This window comes from Macrotis lagotis, chromosome 1 (genome assembly GCF_037893015.1).
Source record: "Macrotis lagotis isolate mMagLag1 chromosome 1, bilby.v1.9.chrom.fasta, whole genome shotgun sequence".
Lineage (NCBI taxonomy): Eukaryota > Metazoa > Chordata > Mammalia > Peramelemorphia > Peramelidae > Macrotis > Macrotis lagotis.
In genome coordinates this window covers 244,298,506-244,325,842 of record NC_133658.1, presented here as the reverse complement: position 1 = coordinate 244,325,842, position 27,337 = coordinate 244,298,506, and the positions used below count along the sequence as shown (strand labels likewise).

The 27,337-nt window shown below is 38.7% G+C and overlaps 1 protein-coding gene across 8 annotated transcripts in view; it reads right to left on the bottom strand.

Moving 5' to 3' along the window:
• The window catches only part of SCARA3 (scavenger receptor class A member 3), a 60,703-nt gene that overhangs the window by 6,516 nt on the left and 26,850 nt on the right, over window positions 1-27,337 (bottom strand). For 3 of the 8 annotated variants that reach the window (XM_074210000.1, XM_074210001.1, XM_074209999.1), the window contains exons 3-6: window positions 27,054-27,170; window positions 25,606-25,725; window positions 22,137-22,235; window positions 15,011-16,054 (exon numbers count right to left, since the gene is read on the bottom strand). In XM_074210000.1, coding sequence (XP_074066101.1) covers window positions 15,011-16,054; window positions 22,137-22,235; window positions 25,606-25,725; window positions 27,054-27,170 — 1,380 coding nt within the window. The remainder of the gene's footprint in view (window positions 1-15,010; window positions 16,055-22,136; window positions 22,236-25,605; window positions 25,726-27,053; window positions 27,171-27,337) is intronic. The other 5 variants (XM_074210002.1, XM_074209998.1, XM_074210004.1 and 2 more) reach the window with 3 other exon arrangements.

Sequence of the window (27,337 nt, the reverse complement as noted above, 5' to 3'; positions counted from 1 at the left end):
GGAATGGGAGAAGGGGCCTCTCAGCTTTGGGATGGGCAGGGGGCAGTTTCAAAAAGACCTGAAACCATAAAAAGAGCATTAGATTTTGGAGTCAGAGGACCTATAATGCAAATAAGTAATTATATACATATATATGAAATATGGAATACAGAAGGGGTTAGGAAGAGCTTTGAAGATTAAGCCTACTCTCCCTTCTTATGTATGCTTTCTAACATATATAAAAGGATGGAGCTAGAAGATGGAGTTCATTTTCCTCATTTTACATATAGAAAAAGACCCAGAGAGGTTACACTTATGGGTAGTTGCGAAACCAGGATTCAAATCTAGGACCTTTGTAAACGCAAATGTCTGGTCATGTTGTGCTCTTGCTACTTACAGAGTTTTAGTTTTCCAGGAGAAGGTACCCCTGGGAACTCTACAGTTTTAAACTCCCTGGGAGTTACTGGAAACCAACCCAGTCCTCAACAGATCCTTTCCCACCGCATCCCATAATTTCTCTGATTTTAGGGATTCTAACAACACTCCCTTTAGCTCCACCCTGTCCCCCCTCCAGCCTCCACCCCTCACCTCCCCTGGAGTGATTTGTTCTAAGTGAAACAGAGAGACTAGAAGCGTTGCTCTATTATGACCTAAACCAGGAATCAGAGCCCAGTCCCTAGCCCATTACAGCCAACCAAAACTTTAGGCCCCAGTTTCTTGCCACCTCCATTCTGAGCCTTCCCTCCCAGCCTCTCCCCCTCTACTAGAAGATGTCATATATTGACTCACTCAGATATATCAATAACAGAACAGAATTCCCTGTCTGCTTCTAGGTTGTCTGGGAGAGGGAGGCTGAAGAGGGCAACTATGGGGCTTTTGAAATGCCAACATCCCAAGAAGCTTTGTCCTGGCCCATTTTCCATAAGAAACACTCCCAGAGGGATAGCAGCAAAAACAACCCAGGCTCTGGAGCGAGAGTTGTTTGTAACCAGGCTCTTTTCAGCTTTGCCAAAGCATAAACTTTGGAGCATTGGTTGTTTTTGAGGTGTGGTGGAAGGGACACTGGGATTAGGAGTCAGAAGGACTCCTGGGTCCTACTTCTGCTTCTGTCTCCAATCACTGCATCAACCACCACATGTAGGCCTCTGTTTCCCAACTATTGCAAGGAGGGCAGAACCTAGAAAACTATATAGTCACAAGTAACTACAACAGTACAAAAGGGAAGAAGGAGGAAACAAAATATAATCCTGTATCATTAATATACCCACATTTGAATTTAGAATATTACCTGTAACCCAGGGCTCCACTAGGTCCCTGGACTTAATATGACCTGGTTTCCATAATGGGGTCTTTACCTAACAGAGGCAATTTTCTTTCTTTCTCATCTCTTGAATTATTAGTGAGTTTGAGCATTTTTAAAAGGAATACTGATAATTTTTCTCCTTTTGAAATTATTTACATTCTTTCACCTTTTTATTCATTATGTAATGCTATATTCATTCTTTTTAAAAAATACATACATATACATATATATTTCTTTGCTTCAATTACAAAGCATTTGATTTTTTATCTCCTATTTTCCCATATTGAAAAAGGAAAATAGTAATAATAATAATAGCTGATATTCATATAAGTCTTTAGGATTTGCAAAGCACTTTATAAATATCTCATATGATCTTTACACAATATCCTGGGAGGTTGGTATTGTTATTACTACACCCCTTTTTCAGATGAGAAACCTGACTTAAGCAGAGGTAAAATTATAAAAAAAATATATGTCTTCTTATGCATGTTTATCCATCATCATCATCATCATCATCATCATCTCTCTCTCTCTCTCTCTCAGGAGGTGGATATCACCAGAAACCTAGTTTTTCATTTAATTGATCAAAATTATAAAGTTTTTCATATTTCATTTTTTATAATACTCTTTCACTTTGTTTACTAGTATGTATCAAAGTCCCTAACTAAACTAGTAAATAAAAAGATTTCATTAATTTTTTTCTTTTTTAGGTTTTTGTTTTGCTTTGTTTTGTTTTATTTTCTTTTTAGATTTTTTGCAAGGCAATGGGGTTAAGTGGCTTGCCCAAGGCCACACAGCTGGGTAATTATTAAGTGTCTGAGGCCATATTTGAACTCAGGTACTCCTGACTCCAGGGATGGTGCTCTATACACTGTGCCACCTAGATGCCCTGATTTCATTAATTTTCTTTCTTTTTTTATTTCATTAATTTTCAACAAAAATATTTTTGTTTTATGTTTTCATAGTTTATATTTTTATAGATCTAGCCTACTAAATATTAATAGCATAATATTAAACCAAATTTTATCTGGGACAGTTTGCTGTAAAAGGGACATTATTATAAATGTCCTAATTAATTTCATTGGTCAAATGATGTTACACTATGAATTGAAGACTTTGCAATAGGTCTTAGTTAAAATGCATTAACAATATTATTGCAAAACCAAGTTGCAGTGCAGTCTGAATCAGGGTGTGCCTTTCTTTGTGTTTGGCAGTTTCCAAAGTACTTTCACTTAGAGCATCTCATTTGTAGTAACAGGGATTAGAAGTCAGTTCTTCTTTCTCCAAAAATCAGAATGTTTTTCCTTATACATTCTGCCTTTGTGTGAAATGCCCTTCCCAAGGACGAGGGTGGTCTATACCTAGGAGGAGATTAATAAATTTCATTTGAATAATAATGATAATAACAATAATTTATAAAATATCTGTTGTGGATCTCACTGCTTCCCAGCTGTATTCAAGCCACAGCATTGTATCAAGCATTTAGGGAGGAGAGGGGTGTACAACAATGTAGGGGCAGGTCAAACTTCAATCTCAATAGGCTCTAAATCTTTACTAGCTGTAGGACTTTGGATAAGCCCCATAGCTTCTCTAAATCTTGATTTCCACATCTGCAGATGGAATAATAGCACTCATCTCACAAGTTTGTTGTGAGGGTGCCAAATGAATTCATTTAATGTGTTTTTCAAAACTTAAAGCATTATGTGATGTGATATTGAAGAGGAGATCCTCTTCATTGGCACTGGAACTTATAGTCAAATCTTAAGAAATTTAATCATGTAGAAGCAGCTAGGTGGTGCAGAGGATAGAGCACAGGCCCTAGAGAAGGAGGACCTGAGTTTAAATCCCCCCTCAGACATTTGATAATTACTAGCTGTGTGACCTTGGACAAGTCACTGAATCTCATTCCCCCCCCCCCCCCCCCCCCCCCCCCCCCCCCGCAAACAAAAACACATTCTAGGGTCACACAGTCGGTAGGTGTCAGAAGAGGGACTCCTGACTTTAAGTTCAGTTTTCTATATCATAATCTTTTTACTGGTTAGTAAGGGTAGAAAATTCAGAGCATGTTAAAGAGATAATTTTCCAGTTTTCGTCCTAAACTGATGACCCCCTGATGACTCAATTAACCCATAATTAATGATTTCTTGGAGCCAAAAAGCAGTTGCTCAGTTTATCTGTGAAACTTCAGCTTCTTTGTTAAAACAACCCAAGGTTAAATCTCCAGAAGTATGTTTGAAGTGGAGTAAATTCTCCTTACAGTCTGTTTGTAGGTGTGTTTTAAATAATTTCTGGTTTTAAAAATTGACTTTGAGATTGGTGACACTCTTCTAGCTCTAAAAGTCTGTAACTTTGATGCTATGAAGTAACTCTTATTTTTCCAGGTGGCCTCCTTTGTGTTCTAGCTAACCCTGTTTACTAACTTTTGTATCTTTTGAAAGGACTTTCTCTTTGCCACAACAGGAAGGCTCTTGGCTGGGGTATTGACTCAGCTGAGTTGCTAGGTCCTTAATGCCTACCTGTGTTACTGCAGGTAAACAACTCATCTTGTGTGGCAGCTGTTGCTATTCAGGGCTGTGGAGGCAGAGCGATTATCTGAGGAGTCTCCTATGCCAGTGAAGTCCCAAGTCCAGGCCTATCTCTTCTCAACTCTAGAAGGAGATGGTGGAGAAAACTCTAACCTTTAACCTTTTGAAATTTTGGCTTTCATCAACTGACAGTTTTCATGAACTGACCCCAGCCTCTTGTCTCTGCTTCATTATACATTACTCCCTTTCCTGCACTCTGTGGACTAGGCATTTTGGTTTTCTCTTTATTCCTCATACTCCATCACCCCTCTTTGAGCTCAACATTGTGGCCATTGCCATTGTGGCCTAGAATGGAAACTCTTTTTTTACCTCTTCCTCATAATATTTTTTGCTTCCTTCAAAATGCAGCTCAAAGCACCACTGTCTAGCTGCAGTCCTTCTTGATTTTCCCGGTTGCTAGTGTCCTCTGCCAAACTGCTTGTTGCTGTACCTATATTTGTACTTTCTGTCTTCCTCAATAGAATGTAAGTTCCTTAAGAATGTGAATTATTTCATTCTTTGTTTTTGTACCCAGGCAGTTAGGTGGCATAGTGGATTAGAGCACTGACCTTGGAATCAGGAGGGTGGGAGTTTAAATCTGGACTCAAACACTTGATGCTTACTAACTGTTTGACCTTGGGCAAGTCACTTAACCCTGATTGGCTCACATCCAGGGCCATCTCCAGTCATCCTGATTCATATCTGGCCATTGAACCCAGATGGTTCTGGAGAAGAAAGTGAGGCTGGTGACAGCATAGCACCGTCCCCCCCCCCCCCAAATCCAATTCATGTGCTTGTCATGGCATCACCTCCCTGATGTTGTAGTCTTCTTTGAAAATGAAGGATAAATAGTATTATTATTTGTATCCCCAGAACTTAACATTACTAGGTACCTACTAGGGGCTTAATAATAGAATGTGTTGATGCATACAATAGTTTGAGGAATTTTGATTGAATCTTGTCGTCAGGAAAGCATCATAGAAAGTTTTTGAACTCAAGACTGAGAAGGGCTCTTAAATGTGCTAGCCTCCTTTGAACATCCTATACACCCCAAGGAGGAGATACTAACCAGTCAAATGATATTAGGGGAACACACTGAATGGGTCATTGAGAAATAAAGCTAGAAAAAGATACCTCTCAACCCTCGGGGTACATCTCTACCCTGAGAGAGGGAATGGACCTGAGTTCTAAGGAGCCAACCCAACAACACTGGGGAAAAGGGGTAAGAGATCGAATCCAGAGACTGTCTTACACTTACACTAGTTACTGTGGTATAATATTTTCCTTATTTCTCTTCCTCTAGGAAACCCCTCCCTCTACCCCTCTTCCACCATGGCCAGCAATTTACCTATCTTAGGGATTATACTGATAGTCCTTGAAACTATCTGGAAGGAAAAAGGAGCTCATTCTCTGACTGTCTTGGAAAAGTGTTTGGGCCAATTTTAAAGGTTTCTTTCTCAGCTGAAAATATGCCCTTCTCTGATGCATCATATGCCAACCACGAAGCAGAGCATTGTAGGACATTGTAGTAGGAAAGCCTGGGTATAAGGATTTCTGGCAGTTTGTAACTAGCTGGGCCTCAGGGAGGAAGTTCCCAACTATAATTAAACTGATAGAAAGAGGGCTTAGAAATGTGCCTAGAAGTTGATCATTCACCATAGCTTGAGACCCCTCTCGAAGCCTTCTTTACCACCGAAACCTCAACTGTTTCCAAATGATAGGGAACAGACATCAGACCAGGAAGGGTAGGGAGGAGTTAAGGCTAACATTAGCTCACCAGTTCTGGGAAAAAGGGGAGAAGGAGGATTGCTGGGGGTATCAACAGGACATATGGGAATTCAGAGCACAGAAATGAAGGATGTCATGAGGACTTACCAAGGTCAGGAGGCAGGGGAAAAAAAGTGAACAGAAAACATGTGAGTCCTACCAGGACCCTTAATTAGTAAGGAAGAGTCAGGAAGGCAGAAGTTATAATTAAGTAATTTATGCCCATTAAATTCAGTCCACAAATGACTTCAAGTCTGGGAAAAGTGGGTGGTCTGAAAAAAGTGACTAAAACTAAGCCCATAGGAGGTTGGTATGTGACTACTCTGAGTCCTGAGTCCTCCAGGACAGAGATTACAAGGCTAAGGAATATCAATGGTACATAGAGGAAATGAATCAAGACAGTGTCTCTCAGATATGTGGAATAGTAGAAAGACAGTAGGGCCAGTAGATCTACTTCTGGCTTTGCCAGTGACTAACAGAGACCTAGGACAAGTCATATTACTGTCCTTAGAGCATGTTATGGTCCATTGAAACTGGTCTTCTTGTTCTTCCTCACACACAACACTGGATTTCTCATATTTGTGCCTTTGCACAAGCTTCTACAGTCTTCATCATCTTACCTCTCCCTGTGGGAATTCTTAGCCTACTTAAACATTTGATTTGAATGCTGTCTCCTGATCATTCCAGCTACTAGTACCTCACTTTCACACTGCCTTTTGTTTATTTTATATATATTTTGAATTTATTTATATGTGAAGTTCTTATCTCTTATAAAAGTATAAGCTCCTTGAAGTCAGGAACTGATTTTTTTTTCTGTTTCCATTGTTTGATAATCAGGGCAAAGAATTCCAGGAGTTTTGGTTCAGTGGAAATAATTTGACTGAATTTGGAGTTGAAATTCTTCCTCTGCCTCTTACTACCTTCATGACCTTGCACTAATCACTTTGTCTTTCTGAGTTTTAGTTTCTTCATCTGTCTAAGATCATTTCCAGCTCTAAATCACAGTATGATTTTAGGAGTGATCTCAGTCTCTCTCTTGTCAAGGAAAATACAGTTGGTTCTTTGTACTTTAAAGAGAACTCATGGTTGATATGGAAGAAAGGAAGAAGGCCTTATATCTCATTCCATTTGGGACCTTTCAGTTAGTCTCTTTGAAGTAAAAATATTTTATGTAGATTTTATTTAAAGTTCATCCATATTTTTCAACTATAGAGTTGCAGTTTTTCTCAGAGAAGAACAGTATTTATATTTACTTGGATCTCTGCTTTCTTGTCCTTATACAAACATTGAATTTGAACTTTCAAAGATTTATGTACATATGTAAGTCACTCCTACCACAACCTGAAAGTTCTAGTTGCATAAAAACAACAGGACTTTAAGGGGAATTTTCTTTATTTTTCTGTGAATTTGGGATATAAGATTAAAAGTAAAAGCAACAGGATTTTAAGTGGCAGACTTTTTATTTACCCCAGTCTGACTTAACTCTGTTCTCTGCTTTGTAGGTCCTTTCCATTTATATAGAATCATAGTTCTCATTTTTGTTGTGGAATAAAAAAATACGAAAGGGCTAGAAACTGAATAGAATTTGTGTAAATTCATGGCTGGTGGCAATCTCTCAGCTTCAGAAAGGTGCCCAAGTGTCTTTAGAAGAATTTTTGTTTTTTTTCTACTTATAGTTGCAAAAATGCAACACTAGGCAAAGTCTTTGAAAATTTCCCTATAATACCTCCTACACCCCCTCACTCCATTTGGTTATGGTTTCACTGAAATAACAAGAATTCAGGAGGAAACTGTCTATAGAGAGATACTTAAAGAGTATCAAAGAGAAAGAAAGCTATTTTAGACTGACCACTACATTGGGCACCAAGTAACATAGTTGTCCAAGATAACTTTCTTTTCTCCTTCCAGCAAGTATCTAATGCTGGAATTCCCTGTATGACTGGGCCCAGATGTCTCAAGTGTAAACCCCTGAAAATGATTTCATCTCCATCTCCATCAGATCTTAATTGCCATTGGCTCCTTCATTTAGAGCCAAGGTGTTGCCAAGCTTTCTAATATCCCAGTTTAATGATGTAAGTCATCTGAAATTGCTCCATTTAGCAGCTAGATAGTAGATTTTTGTGTTTTTGAATCTACATACATTCAGAATGGATCCTTGTATTTTTTATTATAAAGACAGGACTACATAGAATGAGTCATATTCAGAGTGAACAGATCTAAGCTCTTATCTAACAATTGCCTACAGGTGACCTCATTATCATTTCCCTTACAGTTCTTAAAAGATGTACACAGATCTTTGGCATTAAAGAGTAACACTGACTTTCATTAAAAGGCTAGCATTATTAACAAAATGATAATCCCCCCTCCCCCTAAAAAGACGTACAGTCCCAACTCTAAACCTTGTCTCACTCTGATCTGAAATGTCTTCCTCCCTCCATAGAGGAAGAATGAATGATGATACTTGTTCTTCATTCTCAAGGAAGACCATGACAAGAACATGAACTGGATTTGAGTTGGGGGAGGGGGTCTGTGCCAAGTCACCAGACTCACTTTCTCCTTGGGAACTATCTGGTTCCAGGGCTCAGATATGAATCAGGATGACCAGAGATGGCTCTGGATTCAAGACAAATCAGGGTTAAGTGTCTTGACCAAGGTCATATGCTATCAAATATCAAGTGTCTGAGGCTGGATTTAAACTCAGGTCCGCCTTACTCCAAGGCTAGTATCACTGCATACTCTAGCTGCTCCTAGCATGGCAACTGATCTCAGAGTTAGGAAGACTTCAAAAACTGACTCAGGCACTTACTAGCTATATAACCCAGAGCAAATCTTTTTTAAAAATCCCTCTTTGACTCAGTTTTCCCATTTGTAAAATGAGGGGTTGGTCTAGATCAGAGGTGTCACATATGTGGCCCACATTGCGATCCAAAGCAGATTGAAATGTAATTAAATACTTAACAAAATAAATAAAAGTACAACAAAACATAGATAATATTACATTTTTAAACCTAATATACCACTTCAGGGATCCTTAAGTGCAGATTAGTGGCTTGGATTTCTGTTTGACTACAACACTACTGAACTAGGTGCTCAAATGCAGAGAGTAGACTGCTAGACTTAAAGTCAAGAAGAGGCTGGGACTTTGAGTTAGTCAATTAATATCTTTAGGCCTCAGTCTGCTCCATGGTATATAAAAGTGATCAGAGGAAGCCCTAATTTTGAAGACTGTGGGACTCCTTTGGGTCTGGGTATCAACTCTGGCATCAACCACCTTGGTCATGGGGCCCAAACAAGAGTTACTATGTCATCCTAGCACTTCATGGGAGGTATCACATATCACATGGCTTCAGAGATTTACTCATGATGTGACCCTTCTTTTCTGGTTCTGTTTCTGTTTGGTGACTCCTTTTCAGTTGTCTGTAATGACTTATCATCCAAATCATGCTCCCTAGGGGGCAGCTAGGTAGTGCAGTAGATAGAGAACTAGCCCTGGAGTCAGGAGAACCTGAGTTCAAAACCAGCCTCAGACATTTAATAATCATGTAGCTGTGTGACCTTGGGCAAGTCACTTAACCCCTCTGCCTTGCAAAACAAAACCAAAAAAAAAGAAAGGAGCAGACCCTGGGAGCCCATTTGAGAAACCCACCAAGCAGAGATGCTATAGCCAAAGAGGACACCAAAAGGAAGATTCTAGGCCCTACCATAGAAACTGGGAATTGCCACATGTGTATCCTACATAGCTGTGTCACTAACATCATACTCTTAAGTTTGAGTCCACTCTTCCCATTAATACCATGTATATTTGTGGGAGAGATACCCCAGGATAATGAGGAAAGGGAATTATTTTACCTTCTCTTTGTACTGCTGTCTTAGTAAATTCCTTGGCTAAGAACTAATAGTAGGAGGTGATATTGTTGCATCTGGTTGTCACCCATGTTTCAAATATACGCCCTTTTTTCCTTCACCTCAAAGCATCCCTCTGTCCTTTAAGGTGCAACTCACACAGTATCTTCTTTTCAATTCCCCCACCTGCTAGTACTCTCCCTCCCAAACTACCTTATATTAACTCTTGTGTGTGGGAGGTACACATACATAATTTTGTTTTTACTTGCTCCCACTTCAGAATATAAGTTCCTTGTGAGTAGAGGTTATTTCATTTTTTGTACTTGAATCCCTTATTCCTAGTACAGTGGCTGACACATAGTGGACATTTAATACATACTTTCAGAAACAGAATGTTGTGCATAAGAAATAGCAAAGTCTGGCTGAGATAGTGTATGTGAAAGGGAATTGTGCATAATAAGTCTGAAAAGATAGGTCTGAATCTGATTGTAGAGGACTTTAACTGTTAAAGAAAGGAGTTTGTATTTTATGAGTTTAAGTACAAGCCTGGCAATGAGTTTGTCTAGTGGATAAGGACCAGCATGGCTAAATTCTGGGAGGTTTGTCACCAAGCCAAGGAATTTCTCAACTACAACCTGAGAAGATCATTTACTCAGACACATAAAGGTGACTATCAGTGGTAGTGGAAAGAGTATCCCTAGTTCAAGTATCAAAAAACCTCAAAGTCTCAAAATTTAAGATTTTGATATTAGGGGAGACTAGACCTGAATGTGAATTTCCTAGGAGTAGTTGCATTTGCTCATTTAAGAAAAAAGTTAAGATAATGCCTTAATGGGTAGGAAGACAGGGGGAAAACATCCAAAACAGATTTTTTTATAAAAGGGGGAAAAAAAAAGGTAAATCACCTGCCAAAGAATTTCATTCTGGAAACAGAGAGAGGAGAGTGGTGGTAAATATAACAGGTGACCTGCTTTTACATCTATGGATTCAAAGAAGCTTTTAGCATGGCATATTAGAATAGAAGGGTGGGATGAACATCATAAGCAGAGGATATTGTGTAGCCTCATTAGGTAAGAGGACAGAGTAGTATTCTAGAAATAACAAAGGACTAGGAATCTGGAAACTTGGGGTCTAGTCCCAGTTCTACTGTGAGCTCACTTGCTTGGAGTCTCCACTTATTTCTCCATTTTTAAAGTTTGTCTAGATGTTCCCCAAATTTCCTTCCAGTTTTAATATTCTATTATTCATTTAAGTCTAGGATGGGCTCATATCCATATAAGAAGGAAAGGAAGAGGCAACCAAAAAGACATTCTTTCCAGCCCACAACATGAACAATTGGAACAGAGTAAGGATGAACAAGTTCCTGTTTAAGGAACAAAATTCAAGTGGTTGTTTTTGGAGGCAAAAGGAACAAGACAGAAGGAAAATATCTCTAGTGATGGGTCTCAGTACTGAACATTTGGCTCTGTCTTCTTCAGTTAAAAAAAATAAGCAATTAGATGAATGTTAGAGGGAATGCTTATTGAAATGACTAATGAGTCACCAAACAACATTGACAGAGGAAGTGTCTATATTTAGAGTTTTTTATACCGAAGAAATCAAAGTTGAGGACTCCTCCCTCCAAAAAGAAAAGTTTCTTCATCCAAGATGTTTTCTATGCCCATGAAATGACAGTTCTTTTCTCTATCCTTATTAATATACCTCTTAATTCCATGAAAAATAAAACAAAACAGGAAGCAGATCCAAGATGGTGGAGAAAAGGCAATGACTCACCTGAGCTATCTCCAAAAACCCTCTGAACATCTTTATATAATGTCATAAAACAATTTCTGAAGCAACAAAACCCACAAAAGGAAAAAATGCAATAATTTTGCAGCCAAAGACAATTTAGAAAGTTGACAGGATGAGGCGGCTAGGTGGCGCAGTGGATAAAGCACCAGCCCTGGAGTCAGGAGTACCTAAGTTCAAATCTGGCCTCAGACATTTAATAATTACCTAGCTGTGTGGCCTTGGGCAAGCCACTTAACCCTATTGCCTTGCCAAAAAAAACCTAAAAAAAAAAAGTTGACAGTAAAGGTGTGTCAGGCCTGGTTGAGAGTGGAGCATGGGGGCGGCTAGGTGGCGCAGTGGATAAAGCACTGGCCCTGGAGTCAGGAGTACCTGGGTTCAAATCCAACCTCAGACACTTAATAATTACCTAGCTGTGTGGCCTTGGGCAAGCTACTTAACCCCATTTGCCTTGCAAAAAAAAAAAAACACCTAAAAAAAAAAAAGAGAGTGGAGCATGGTCTAACTCATAGATATGAACCCAGCAAATCAGAAACAACCTTTGGGAGCCACTGAAAAACTGCAACAGCTACTTCTGTGGGTTTGAACAATTGGTTAGAAGATTACAGGAGTCTCTTTGCCGGCACTGGGGGCAGGACTCTGGTGCTTTGTTCATACCCAGAATTGAGTATGGCAGAATTGGGTGCCACGGGGAGGAGGAACACCAGCACACCTGAGTTTTCAGTGGCAGTGCAGCAGTTCCAGGACAGAGAATAGTAATGTGACTTTCCTTAGATTATGCCATTATGGAAGAATTGAAAACTCACAGGTCCCTGGAAACAGAGTCCCACTTTAACATAGAATTAAAAATCATGAAATACATTAGGAAAATGATCAAACAACAGAAAAAAATTCTGACCGTAGAAATTACTATGGTGACAAGGAAGATCAAAACACACACAGAGAAAATAACAAAGTCAAAACTCCACAATGCTTCAAAAAAATCTATAAATTGGTCTCAGACCATGGAAGAGCTCAAAAAAAGATTTTGAAAATCAAGTAAGAGAGGTAGAAGAAAATTTGGGAAGATAAATGAGAGTAATACAAGAAAATCATGGTAAAGGAAACACAAAAAAAAAATACTGAAGAAAATAACACCTTAAAGACCAGAATAGGCTAAATGATAAAATAGGCAAAAAAAAAAAATCAATGAGAAGAATGCCTTGAAAAGCAGAACTGGCCAAATGGAAGCTAATGATTTTATGAGAAATCAAGAAACAATAAAACATAACCAAAAGAATGAAAAGTAGAAGACAAAGTGAAATATGTCACAACAAAAGCAGTTGACCTGGAAAATAGATTCAAAAGAGTTAATTTAAAAAATATTGGACAATCTGAAAGCCATGATCAAAAAAAAAAAGAGATTAGACATCATCTTTCTGATTAAGAAATGATTAAGAAAATAAAACTAAACTGCCATTAGTGTTAGTGAGTATAATAGTTAAGATTCTTTTTTTTTTTTAAGGTTTTTGCAAGGCAAATGGGGTTAAGTGGCTTGCCCAAGGCCACACAGCTAGGTAATCATTAAGTTTCTGAGACCAGATTTGAACCCAGGTACTCCTGACTCCAAGGCTGGTGCTTTATCCACTACGCCACCTAGCCTAGAGAGATACCATTAATTTTTTATATATTTTTCATTTTTTCCAATTACATTTAAAGATAGTTTTTAACATTTATTTTTGTAAAATTTTGAGTTCTGAATTTTTTCCCCTTTCTCTCCTCTCTCTTCCCTCCCCAAGACAGCAAATAATTTGATATGTTATAAATGCATAATTATGCTGAATAAATATCCATATTAGTCATTAGACATCATTTTTCAAGAAGTTATCAAGGAAAGCTGACCTAATATTCTAGAATGAGAGTGCAAATTAAAGTTGGAAGAATCCAACAAACATCTCCTGGAAGAGATCCCTAAATGAAAACTGCCAGAGATATTATAGTCAAATTTTAGAGCTCCCAGGTCAAGGAGATAACAGTGCAAGGAGTCAGAAAGAAACAATTAAAGTTTTGTGGTGACACAGTCAGGATAAATTATGATTTAGCAGCTTCTACATTAAAAGACTGGAGACCTTGGGATTTGATATACTAGAGGGCAAAGGAGTTAGTATTATAACCAAGAATCATATAATTAAGTATTAATCTTCAGGGGGAAAAATGGATATTCAATGAAATAGAGAACTTTCCAGCATTCTTGATGAAAAGACTAAAGATGAATAGAAAAACTGACTTTCAAATATATAGATAGATTTATATAGATATAGATATAAAAAGAGGTACAGTATGAGTTCAAAATGAAAGAATGATATTCTAAAAAAATAAAATTAAGGGGTGAGAAATATTAATGCATTAGGAGAAAGGGAAAGGGAGAGGTTGAATGGGCTAAGTTGTTTCAAATAAAAGAGGTGAGGAAAAGCTTTTACAGTGGAGGAAAGGATGGATGAAGTGGGGGAAGTAAGTGAGCCTTATTTCATCAGAATTAACTCAAAGAGGGAATAACATACATATTCTAATGAATATAGACATCTTTATTACTCTACAAGAAAATAAGAGGGAAACAGGATGAGATAAGGGGGTTGACAGAAGGGAAGGCAGATGGAGGGAGGCATCAGTAAGAAGCAAAACTCTTTTGAGGATGAAAGGAGAGAAAGACTAGAATAAATGGGGGACATAGGATGAAGGAAATACATTTAACAATCATAACTCTGAAAATAATTTTGAATCTAGTTCTTTAATAAAAGCTTCATTTCTCAAATATATAGAAAACAGAGCCAAATTTATAAAAAAGTAGCAGCCATTCACCAATTTATAAATAATCTAGAAATGTGAAAAGTTTTCAGATGCAGTAATCGAAGCTAGTTGAGAAGGTGCTCTAAATCACTATTGATTGGAGGAATGCCAATAGAAGCAATTCTGAGGTCCTGCCTCATACCTATTAGACTTGCTAATAGGACAGAGAAGAAGAATGATTAAGAAAATAAAACTAAACTGCCATCAGTGTTAGTGAGTATAATAGTTAAGATTCTTTTTTTTTTTTTTAAGGTTTTTGCAAGGCAAATGGGGTTAAGTGGTTTGCCCAAGGCCACACAGCTAGGTAATCATTAAGTTTCTGAGACCAGATTTGAACCCAGGTACTCCTGACTCCAAGGCTGGTGCTTTATCCACTACGCCACCTAGCCACCTCAATAGTTAAGATTCTTAAAACTCATATGATCATATAATCATAATTCTAACACAAATTTGGTACCAAAACCCCTGAGCTTTGCATGCTGGACTGGGCAGTATCTCCCCCTCTTCATTTAAACAGATAAGGAAGCAAAGAATCCAAGCCACAAGGAAAGTTAATGTCACAGCTGGCTTTCTATTTCTAGTTAGATGGACTCTTGACTATATCAGCCCCATGCTACCTGCCTTGAGTTCTGTTCTGCTTTGGGGGCTTTGACTATAAACTTAAATTCACAATAATAGTTCTTAGACCTACCTAGTTCCCAGTGTTGTTATGAGAACAAAATGAGATAATATTTGTAAAGCTCTCAGGTTGGCACATAGTAAACTCTTAGAAAATACTTATTTCCTTCCTAAAGTGCTTTGTAAACCTCAATATACAAAATAAATGCTATTATAATTTTTGTGATAAACATTATTATCATTTGATTGATATTGAGTTACATTTAATTCAATCTAAGTGACTCATCTGTAGCAACCCACAAAATATACACAGAGACCTCACCTCTCAGGATGGTGACATTCTGGAGGATTGCTCCATGTCGGATATCCACAGCCTTCATTTCCTCCATGATCATTGAGAGGTTTTGAATGTCAAAGTCCAGCCGGGCCCGAAGCAGACTGAAGCGCTCCCTCAGCAGGTCTGTTGTACTCAGCATGATGGAGACAGACTTGTTGAGGTAGTAGAGCTCCTCAGCATGGGTGTGGAAGCCCAGTGTGCAGGAGAGCCGGACGTCGTCCAGATATTTGAGCATACTATGTACATGGTTGTCTGTGGCATTGATATTGGTGAAAATGGTGTTTATCTCAATCTCATGCGACGTCATACGACCTTCTAGGGTCTCAAAGCGCTCCACGGTCCGGTTCTGGGCATAGCGTGTGTGGTACTGCAGGTCATGCATATTCTCCTCATGGTCATCCAGGAAAGACGAGACATTGTCCAGCTGCAGCTGCAGGCCCATCACTTGCAACACCAGGTCATGGATGCCCTCAGAATTTTGGTTGATGCGCTGGGAGGCGGTGCTGAGGCTGGTCTGTATGCTCTTGACCAGTTCCCCAGTCTTGGCTGAGGTGGCCCTCAGGCCACCAAAGAGCCTGGTATAGTTTTGCCACTCACTGACCATTTTCTGTAGGGTCAAGGTCTCTTCTTCTGTCTTCCGCTGGATCATTTGAACCCAATCTGAGGTCTGCCCCACTGTGAAGTTGATCTGCTGCACAGCAACCTTAACATCATAGCAGTCCTGGGTCAGACCCTTTAGTGAAAAGTCCAGTCCAGCCATGGCAGCCTGCCAGCCCCTCACTTGGGCCAGGAACTGCCCCAGAGTCTGGTTGACCTGGTGAATAGAGAAAGAGCAACTGTCTACTACAGTTGTTATTTGGTTGCTGGTTGAGAAGAGCTGCTGATGGGTCTGGGATGTCTGATCCAACTGAATCTCCTGGACTAAAAGCATCTTCTGGATTTCCTCCAACTCCTGTTGAAGTTTGTGAATCTCTTGTCCCAGTTGCCCTGTGTCATGGCAGAAGGAACAATTGCCTAGGGCTTTCTGATCTGTAGGAGAAAAATGATAAAGCTAGTAGGAGCCTAAAGTTGGAACTTCAAAGAACAGGGGTAGTTTCTATAAACTGATTGAGAAAGACATCTATTTTCCCAATCATTCACTTAATTTTTTTTTAATATTAAATTTTTAAAAGCTTCAGTCTCCTTATCTCACTCTGACTGGAAATACAGAAACAACTTAAAGTTCTAACCTTCTACTGATTGACATGAAAGCACTGACCTGTGCTACTCTATCAGAAATCATTCATTCATTCAAAATTTAACTGCATATATATACAGTGAATTGTGGTAAGCACTGGTGAGGAGAAATACAAGGTAAGTAAGTAGGAGATAATCCTAACCTCTTTATAATTCTTCCTCCATAATCCTACCTAGAAAAGCTTCTCATTTACTTGAAGTATTTTTTAAAAATCTGTTTGTTTTTTTACTAAATCAGGGTTTGAAAAAACTAAGGCTCTACTAGATTTTCTAAAGTATAAAAACTATGATGATGGTAATGATAACCTACCCTAGAAAAACACTGGAACTACATAGTGAGATTTTGTTATATCTTTGGCCCAGAACTAGTTGAGTCATCTTTTGGACATTTCTTGACTATGCCCTTGTATGTCTCTCTTTACCTCTCTAATATTTTATTTTTATTTTATTTTTTACTGTTGTCTTCCTCCCTTATAAATTAGAATTTCCTTCTTAAAAGTAGGGATTCTCTGTTTATATTTGTATCCTCAGGACTTAGAGATTGTTCTATGGTGCATGTTTAATAAATGCTCTATCTATCTATCTATCTACTTATAGGTCCGTCTGTCTATTTTTCTGTCTATATATATATATATATATATATATATACATATATGTATATATATATATATATGATCCATCTCTACATCTATCTTTCTTTGTCTATGTCTATATCTATATCCAAATTCTTTTTTTTAAATTTTATTTATTTAAGACAATGGGGTTAAGAGTGACTTACCAAAGGTGACACTGCTGGGCAATTAAATGTCTGAGTCCAAGTTTGAACTCAGATCCTCCTGACTCCAGGGCCAGTGCTCTATCCATTGTGCCATCTAGCTGCTTTCCTCTCTCTCTCTCTCTCTCCCTCTCTCCCTCTCTCTCTCTCTCTCTCCATCTTTCTCTCTATGTGTATCTATATATAATCTATACTTATGATTTTCTATCTAGCTATCTGTCTCTATCTGCTTATCTTTCTATCTACCTACCTATCTGAATAATATCTAGTATGTCAAAAGATTTCATGTTCTTCCAAGTAATTATTCTTTCCTTTGACATACATTATAATTTCTTTATAGCTTCCTAGATAATTGCTATCTCACCCCCCCCAAAAAAAAAGAAAGAAAAGAAAAGAAACATCATCATCGTGTGGCCAACCTTCTGGTGAGGAGAAATAGACAGGATGATCTTCAGATGACTGGTCAGCTTATTTGAAAACTTTCCAGATTTCCTTCCAACTGTCCAATACTTTGCCCTACCCCCATTACTGGCCACTTTAAACCATATATTTTATATTTGCTTATTTTTGTGCATGTTGTATTCTTCTAGGGTAGAAATTCTCAATCTTTTTGTGTCATGGACTTCTGTGACTCTTGTAAAGTCTTTGGACCCCTTCTCAGAATAATGTTTTTTAATGTATAAAATAAATTGCATTGGATTACAAAGAACACCAATATTGTGTTGAAATAAAGTTACCAGATACTTTAAAAAAAGCAAGAACCCAGACCCTAAGGTTAAGAATCCCCACCCTTACGTAAGCTCCTTGAGGGCAAAAATTACTTCCTTTTGTCTTCATATGTTCAAAATCTAAAACAGTAACTGGCACATGATAAGTGTTCAATAAATGCTTATTAATTACTGTTTAGTCATTTAAATCATGTCTAACTCTTCATGACCCCATTTGGGATTTTCTTTGTAAAGATAACAGGAGTAGTTTGCCATTTGCTTCTCTAGCTCATTTTGCAGATGAGGAAACTAAGACAAACAGGGTAAAGTGACTGACCCAGGGTCACACAACTAGTAAGAGTCTGAGGCTGGATTTGAACTCAGGAAGATGATACTTGCTTATTCCAGATCTATTGCTCTTTCCACTGTGTTTACTAGCTGCCCTCCTTATTGGTTGATTGATGACTTACTTAAGTATGAACATATTAGATTCCTCTTGTTACTAGAATCTAGTAGAGTCTTGTTACTAGAGAACTCATAGTCAAGTTCTCTTGAATGCAAGAAGTATCTCACTTTGGTACCTGTAACCTCTGAGCCTAGCACAATGGTGGCACATAGTAGGTACCGAATAGAGGTTTGTTTTGCTGATTGAATAGAGATTCAATAGCCTTTGAAAATCTAGGGTTGGGGTGGCTAGGTGGCTCAGTGGAAAAAGCACTGGCCCTGGAGTCAGGAGTACCTGGGTTCAAATCCAGTCTCAGACACTTAATAATTACCTAGCTGTGAGGCCTTGGGCAAGCCACTTAACCCCAATTTGCCTTGCAAAAACCTAAAAAAAAAAATCTAGGGTCACTTCCTGATCCCAATGGAACTAGGAATAAAAACTTCAATGAAGAAGCTTGAATAAAACCTTATATGTATATAATATTTTAAAATTTTTGAAGTGTTTTCATGTTTTCTTTTTCTTTTTTTTTTTTATTTTCTTACTGGCTCCTAGAGGCAGATAGGGCTGGTATTTGATAGGTGGAACACCTTAGACAGAAAAATTAAATATCTTCAAAGGTCTTCCCAAGACATGATAGGATTAGAATCAGGACTTGAAAATGGGTCTGGTAGAGTATACTTTAGAGCAGGGATGGACCCATGTGGAAGACTGGTAAATCCGATGAGGACCTTTTCAGAATAATGCTTATTTCCAACATTCATAATTGAAGGAAATGCTAAATTTCAGAAAGAGGTCAGGAAAGTAATAATGTGATTGTTTTCTCCCATCTAAATTCCCAGTTTCCTTGAGGGTCTATATGCCTCATCTTAAAAGTTCTTACTTCATAGAAAAGGAACTGTATAGGTAAAAATAGGATGTAAACAATAACATTGTGCAGTTATCCTTTCCATATTGTGGAAGAACTGCAATGTCCCCATAATTTGGAAAATCTATGTAAAAATTTTTGGCTCTCCCTTCATACAAGAGAAGTCTGAACTATTATGGTATTAAATAATTTAAAAAAGTTGATATTTTGCAATGCTCTATATATTTTATATATTTTTGAGTTTCTAAGCTTTTGCTTTTTCATCTGCTGGCCCTTGCATGTTGGCTATGGCTTCCACAAAATTTTTCCCATTTAATTCCAACCCACAATATAACAAAACCAATAAGAGGGAAATCATGATATGGAAATCATGATAACTATATCAGAAACATATACTTCTGTATGGAAATTTAGGAAGTAGAGAGGAGAGGCAAGATGAAGGCAACATTTGGCTGATAAACCAGATAAACACAGAAACAATATTCAGAGTATGACATATAGACTACTACCTGTTCCAAAAAGAGAAATAGATTTGTAGTATGGAAAACAGATCAAGAGTTTGACCCAAAGGCATATGATGTCAGTGATGGGGGGGCTTCAATTTTCCAGACATCTATTGGAGTTATCTACCAAAAGCAGAGCAGCCAATTACTCCTTGACTTGCTTCAATGATAATTTCTTCTTTCAAAGGGTAAAGAAACCCACAAAAGGAAATTCTATTCTGAATCTGATTCCCACCAATAAAGAAGAATTTGATGCTTGAGCAGAAATGATGGGAACCCTGGGAGGAAGGAACTGCTTTGTCTTAGAATGGTAGAAAAGGGAACCTTGAAAAAAATAGATATTCTTAGTCCAATTTCAAAGGGTTCAAGAAAGGAATGAGTAGGAAGCATTCTGTGAACTAAACTTTCTTGGGGGAATGTCAGCCCAGAACAGACAGGAAACTCAATGGAATCATCACGTAGGAGAAATAATTCTAAGGAAAAGGAGGAACTAATAAAGAAAGAGATCTATGTAATTTGACTGGTGAGTTTTTTAAAAGGATGGAAACAAGGGCAGGTAAATAGAAAACAAAATTAATGCAAAATATTGTGAGATCAGTGACTGGGACAATGAAGCTCAAATGTTCTAAGGTTGAATAGGAAAACCAAGATTAACAAAAAGGTTTTGTTTTATTTTTGTAACTTCCTGGGGGGACAAGAAATGGGAATGATTTTGTCTTCAAATAGGACCAATGACATTACTGGATGATGTCTTGACTCATGCCAAATTAGATTTAAGTGAGGCAGAGTTGGGTAAAATCTGTCAACCTCATTATCTCTTCCAGAGTCATCTAAGTCCAGTGGCAAGACATAAGTCAAGATGGCTGAAGATGGCTGGGGATGTAATCAATGATAAAAAAACAAACAAGCAGGATTATCTTTTAGAACAGACACTCTAATGGATGGAGAGAGATGCAAGAAAGTGTGAATGGCTGTTTGTTAGGGAGGGTAGGAACCACACACACTCTAGCTAGGTCTGGAGATGGCCAGGAAGTGCAATTAAGGTCTGGGACTGGGAAAGATAAGGTGAAAGTCCAATTTATCAGAACCCAGGTGCTTCCAAGGATAGAGACTATGATGCCTTGGAGCCAGCTTTAGCAATTCTTAAATTTTCAGAAATAGGAAATCACTACAAATCAGGTCTTTATTGTTTTCTTGATTGTCTAGACTTAGAAGTGTTACTAATGGAGATTAAAGTGTGTGTGTGTGTGTGTGTGTGTGTGTGTGTGTGTGTGTGTGTGTATTTTTCCTCATCTCCCACTTTGGAGAGCCTGAGAAATAGAAATATTAATCATTTATAATTGGGCAGAACCAGTTTCTGGTGGGATGGAGATGAGGACTAGGGCAGGAGAGGAGGAAGAGAGAGTGGCAGAATGATGCTAAGCTACAATTCAGAGGAGCCCTGCTCAACTCTTATCATATACTTTTTCTCTGCCAGAAAGAATGATGGTCTGGAATGGTATACATTCATACATGTTCCTGTGTTTCACCTCCTTCCTGTAGAACATGATGGACTGGTTAGGAATCAAAATACCTCCACCCTCCTCCCTCTCCTCCCCAATCTGGTTTCACTTGTCTTCACTGTAAGGATGTTTTTGTTCTCAGAATTTTCTCATTCTCTGGAAGACAGCAGAAATCAATGAATGAGAAAATCCTAAAGCTGAAAGGAACTCAACATCTTGTAACTTGAGTTACCAGTTATTTCACTTTCTTTATTTCAAAGAAGTGTGAGGATAGAATGCAGGTTTTGGAATATGGATGATCTGAATGCTTTCTCAGACACTTAGGAAAAAAAGATTTAGACCTTTAGAGGTCATCTAGTCTCACCATCTCATTTTTAAGATGGGGAAACTGAGGCCCAGGAAGCTGAAATGGCTTATTGAAGACCAACTAGATAATAATGATAATAAAAGCTGAGATCTGAACTTACCTTCTTTAACTTCAAATCCAGTATTCTTTCTACTGTCTGCTGGGTAACCTTAAGTCCTTTCCAAGTTCCACCACTATCACCACCATTACTACTACCACCATAATGCAGCATAATGTTAAGAGAATCTGGGTTTAGTCAAGCCACTGACACATACTGACAGTGTTATTATCTTGGGTGATGTTACCTCTCAATGTTTCAGACAACTCTTAGATTATAAATTATCACCAGGTTGGGCCAAACAGTTGCTACCTCAAAGGGCTTGAACAGGAAGATCTGAGTTCAAATTTGACCTCAGATACTTACTGGCTTTGTGACCCTGGGCAAGTCATTTAACCTCTGCTAATAGCAAGTCACTCCAGTATCTTTCCCAAGAAAACCCCTGAATAGAATTGATGTGCATTGGCTGACAGGGTGCAAAAGAGTCCAACACAACTGAACAAAGCACTTTGTAAACCTCAAAAGTTCTTTGCAATGTCAGCCATTATTACTTTGGCCAAAAGGCTGATGTGGAACAATCTATAGTCTCCTGGTAGCTCTATGACGTGGAAGGATAAAACCAGTTCTTTCCTGGATTGGAGAGCAATCATAAGGGGAGCTGTAGACATACTCACCTAACTCCTGAAGGTTTTCCTGCACAGAGACTATCTTCTTCTCATAGTTTGACTGGGTGATAGTGATGTCTTCTGAGAGAGAGTCAACCTTCTTAAATACTGTGGAAGAAACACAGGACAGAACATGAGAGGCAAAGGAAAAATTTGAATAGACAAAGTAGAACAATTTGAGGGAAGATGAAACAGGAAGAAACTGGATTAGGAGCTCTTTGACAGTTTTGCTGGCTCTGAAATAATATGAAAGAGGTGCTTAAGCAATGCCTGTTGAGTGATTGGGAACACAGTTAGCTAGATCTAATGAATAAATGACTATATTATAGAATCAAAGTTTAAGATTTGGAAGGACATGTGATTATTCAGTGGTCAATCAGTGCAGATCTGTCATCTTACAGATGAAATTGAAATCCCTCAGGAAAATGGAGTGACTTTAGAATGAAAAAGATAGTGAATGGTATGGTAGATAGGGGAATCAAAGGAAACTTTTTTCAAATCTCATAACAGACATTTACTAGTTACACAAGTGGAAAAATTATTTAACCTCCCTGGGATTCAGTTTCTTCATGTAAAATAATGAGGTTGGACTCAGTGGTCTCCAAGATCCTTTAGATCCTATCATAAGTGGAAGAATGGGAATTCAAACTGACTCCTCTAACTTCATTATGTCTTGCTGACCTCCCTTCACTTCTAAATCCTATAACTTTATGATTAGGGAATAATGGAAAAGGAACCCCCTTTGCCCAGGGATATGTTACAGTTATCTGGAATTTCCTATAAAGTGTAAGAGAATCTTATATGGATTCAGTGGATTGTCAATTAACACCTGTCTATCTGGAGCTGGGCTGACTGTCACTATTTAAAACTAGAATCCCTGGAAAAGGAAGTAGAATGTGGGAGGGAATTTATTTGCATTTCAGTGGTGAACTGGGGTTGACTCTCACCAGTGAATGTTTTCTTTCTTTCTTTTTTTTTAAAAGACAACTTAAGATAACAGATCTACACCTTGAAAGGACTTCTGAAGTCATTTTAGTCTGAAGATGTCCAACTTAAATAGAAATAGATCCTTGCAGGTTCCATGTTGACTTAGAAAGCCACATATCAACATTATCTGTGGTGATTTGAATTTTTAAAAATCTTGTTAAACATATCTCAATTACAGTTTAATCTGGCTCAGGCTACAAGTAATATGAAAATCACACACACTCTGTGAAAATGAAAAGGGGTGGCATAAGGAATTGACCTATAGTTTCCCTGTGCAAGGAGAACTCAAGCATAGAAGGAAATTCCTGCCACCAAGGCAGGGAAGTACCTTCCCAGCAACAGGTAGGTTTAATGAGTAGCCTGGGGCACCTAAGAGATTAAAGTAATTTCCCTGGGTCTTGCAGCAAGTAGGAATCAGGGACCTCTCTATACCAAGCATAGGCCCTACATAAAATTTAAAGAGCTTGGAATTCTTAAATGTCCAAGTCCACTTAAACTGACCTTTCCAGTGTGAGTCCTACAAACTAGGGCATGAATTATTGTTCTGGGGATATCTAGACAAAGAAAATGGTGGAGAAAACATCATGTTAATTAAAGTTAAAAATGTGCCCTATAGTTTTGGAGAGCATGTTGTTAAATATTTTCCAGCATACCCATCCCCCATTATTATTACTTTTTTTTTTATAGTTGAGGCAATTAGTGTTGTGACTAGCCCAGGATTACACAGCTACCATGTTTCCCCCAAAATAAGACTGGATCTTATATTAATTTTTGCTATAAAAGAAGCATTAGGACTTATTTTCAGGGAATGTCTGGTCATTCCTGGGGGGATCATTATTTGATCTGTTCTCTCTTCAAGGCAGTTCTTTATGTCTTTAGGAGGGTGAGTATTGGCTGAATACCAGACTAGTCGACCTCTCTGACCACCTCCCAAAATAAGTGGCAGCATTAAATCCATGCACTTCCTTATAGCTGCTTGTGTGTACCAGCTTTTTTTTGGATTCAAGAACATAAATGCCTGAAACATATTTAATCTTATCTTTCTTGCCTTTAGTGATGAATTGGAAGTGGGGTTTCTTTCCATTCAGATGCTATCAAGTGGGTATATCATTTGTGTGCTATGTCTGTACTCTGGTCATTCGGCAAAAGGTTTCAAATTCATCTGTTTACAGAGGTGTTTACCTCTCATCCAAAGATGCCCACTTAGGTATTTAAAAATCCTAATTATAATTTATATTTTCATTTATTTTAAGTATTAAAGTTAATAATATTATTTATTTATAATTAATTAAATATTAATATTATTATTTTATTTTTTGTTTGTTTAAGTCAATGGGGGAGGTTAAATGACTTGTCCAAGGTCACACAGCTAGGTAATTATTAAGTGTCTGAGGTCGAATTTGAACTCAGGCTCTCTTGACTTCAGGGTGGGTGCTTTGTCTACTGCATCACCTAGTTGTCTCCACTATTATTATTTTATAATTCAAAACATCTGTCATATGTTACAATAGATGTACATAATGTGACATCTGGATGACAGTTTTACCTGGGGTTTATTTTGGGAGTAGGGCTTATATTGCAAGCATCCTTTAAAAAAATCATTCTAGGCCTTATTTTCAGGAAAACAATTTCTGAGGTCAAATTTGAACTCAGGTCCTCCTGTCTCTAGGGCTGGTGTCCTCACCTAGCAGTTCCCTACCACTGGCTATTATTAAACCCTATTTACAACCAGGGCATAGTCAAAGCACTGGGAAAATTGGATGAAGACCTATCCTTCTGTGACCTCTGTGGTTGGGAAGGCCAGCCTCCAAACCTTTACCCATTAAGTAGTGGATTGATTCCAGGTCTAGCTATTTCCTTGTCTTGTTCCTCCGGGAGAGTTCAACCCCTGTGGGATGCACTGTCAGAGGGACTTGAATGACCTGAAGCTGTCTCTAGCTCCCCCAGCCAGCTACAAGAGTTAGATCATAAAGAACTAGTCTCACACCCCAGAGTGAGGCCCCAAAATTATTTGCTCAAACTAGTCATTGGCAGAGATGTGACAAGAACCCAGTCTCCTGACTCTTAAGTCCAGAGTTCTTTCATTTTTGTCATATGACATGTTGACCCCTGGTGTATGGGTGGATTTTAAGGGGTCTAGGAAGCTGGATGGGAAAAACTACAGCTTTATTTAAATATGGTCAGTTTTCTTTATAATCTTATGTATGTTACTTTATGCATTTAAAGACATTCTCCTGAGACAGAAACTATAGACTTTACCAGGCTGCCAAAAAAGTTGCATGAGACAAGAAAGATTGGAATCTTCTAACTTTTGTTCAAATGGACACTGAGATATTCCAGGCTGGAAAGTACCTGGGATTAGGAAATGTAGGCCTGAGAAGTCCATGAGGATGAAGTGGACCCAGAAGGAAGTTATCAAGACCCTCTGATCACGCTTCTGGGGGAGGGGTGGAATGTGCCTGGTTGTGGGGGGAGGGTAGTCTCCACTCACCCAGTGAAGCCAGCACTGCCACAGCCACTAGCAGGAGAGCCAAGAAGAGGTACAGAATTCTTACGGATGTGTGCAGGGACAGGTTCTTCTGACAGCGGCTACAGCTGGGCCCTGCTGGGCCTGTGTGGGAAGAAGGGTAGGACTTATTCAAACTCTAGATCTGATACAGGAGATAGAGATCTCCCTCCATGACCTTGGCTAAGATCTCCCTCAGGTGGTGTTTGTACCAGGGATCAGCAAAGAGCAGTTTTCTACTTCCTTTTCCAGGCTTCTCATCTGTTTTCTCCTGGTTCTAGAGGTCTTTGGAATGATTGGGACCAGCCTTCTTCAGTCACCTCTGTTTTTCTCTCTTTCTTTTGGATGCTCTGTTATCTTTGAGCACGTGAAGCATATTTGAAGGTTATCAGAGTGTAAGCTGTAGAGGTGTTCTTCTTGCCTCCCATTCCTACATGTCTCATGAGTTTCATATTGATTTAGTTTTAATGTTTATAATCTACATTTTATTTCATTTTTATTTATTTTGTTAAATATTTACCAATAACGTTTTAATCTGGTTCAGACTACACTCAGGATGTTTGTTTTTCCCCCAGACCAGACTCACTTGAGACTCCTAGATGGCTGCTGCCTAACAGACAGCACTCAGTAAATACTTGTTCAATTGTTTTTAATTGAATTCTGCAAATACAGTCCCAAATAGTTTGACTGCCCTCTCTAGCCTCACATCTCTCTGATATAACTGAGGGGTCAAACAGAGCTTGGAACTTTGAGAAAGACTAACTAGGAAGATTGAAGGGAGAAATGGAAGGGATACTGGCTATGATCAGCCTCACTGGTGGTGGTGGTGAGAGAGAAAGAGGGGAGTGCCTAAGGTGGGCGAAGTAGAATACAGCAATATAACTTTGTCCCAGGCTCCAGAGTATTTAGACATGACCTCAAAATCTATTTCTTGGTCATCTCAGTCTTCAAATAACAGACCCCATCAATTCCTGTGAAAATAGAAATTTTATCCAATGGCAATTTCTTTACCACATTAAATGGTTATTCATCGAGGCCCTCAAAGGTCTGACATTTTAATGAATAGAAATATCCAAACAAGGGTCCCATGAATAGGGGATGTGCATGATTCTTAATGTTCAGGGGGCAGCCTGAGGCTTAGGCAGAGGAAAGAGAGTGGCCTTGAAAGGTCTAAAAGAGGGGGCATTGAAGGAGAGGAAGCAGGTAAAGCACAAACTTTGGTCCATTTCCAAATTGCCTTATTGATCTTGTCTGACTGGGGCAAACAATTTTCCATTCATCAGTTTAGGGGGAAGTAAGAATGGCTACCAGAGTAACCTCATCCTCAACTAGAAGCACAGCCAGAAGATTCTCTCTGCTCTCCTAACAGTTTAGCCATGAGACTGCCCTTCCCATGGGTGGGGTTCCCTGGTCAGCCTGGGGAGCCCCCTTACCATTCTGGGTGCATGGGAATGCTGGCATTTCCTCCTCTTCTCCAACAGGTTCCTCTTCTGCTACACATAAGGCTTCTCCGTCGCCTCCAGTGGACCTCACTGAGAAGGAGTTGGTGCCTGTCAGGACCCCATACCGCCCATCTCCAACTGCTTCACTCACCAGCAACCTCCATCGCTTCTTCCAGCCCTTGACCCTTGTGTCTAAGGTCTCTCATTTTTCTCTGAACAGGGGAGTGGGTGATCTAAATGAGCACTAGGTAGCTAAGGATCTGAGTTGTTATGAG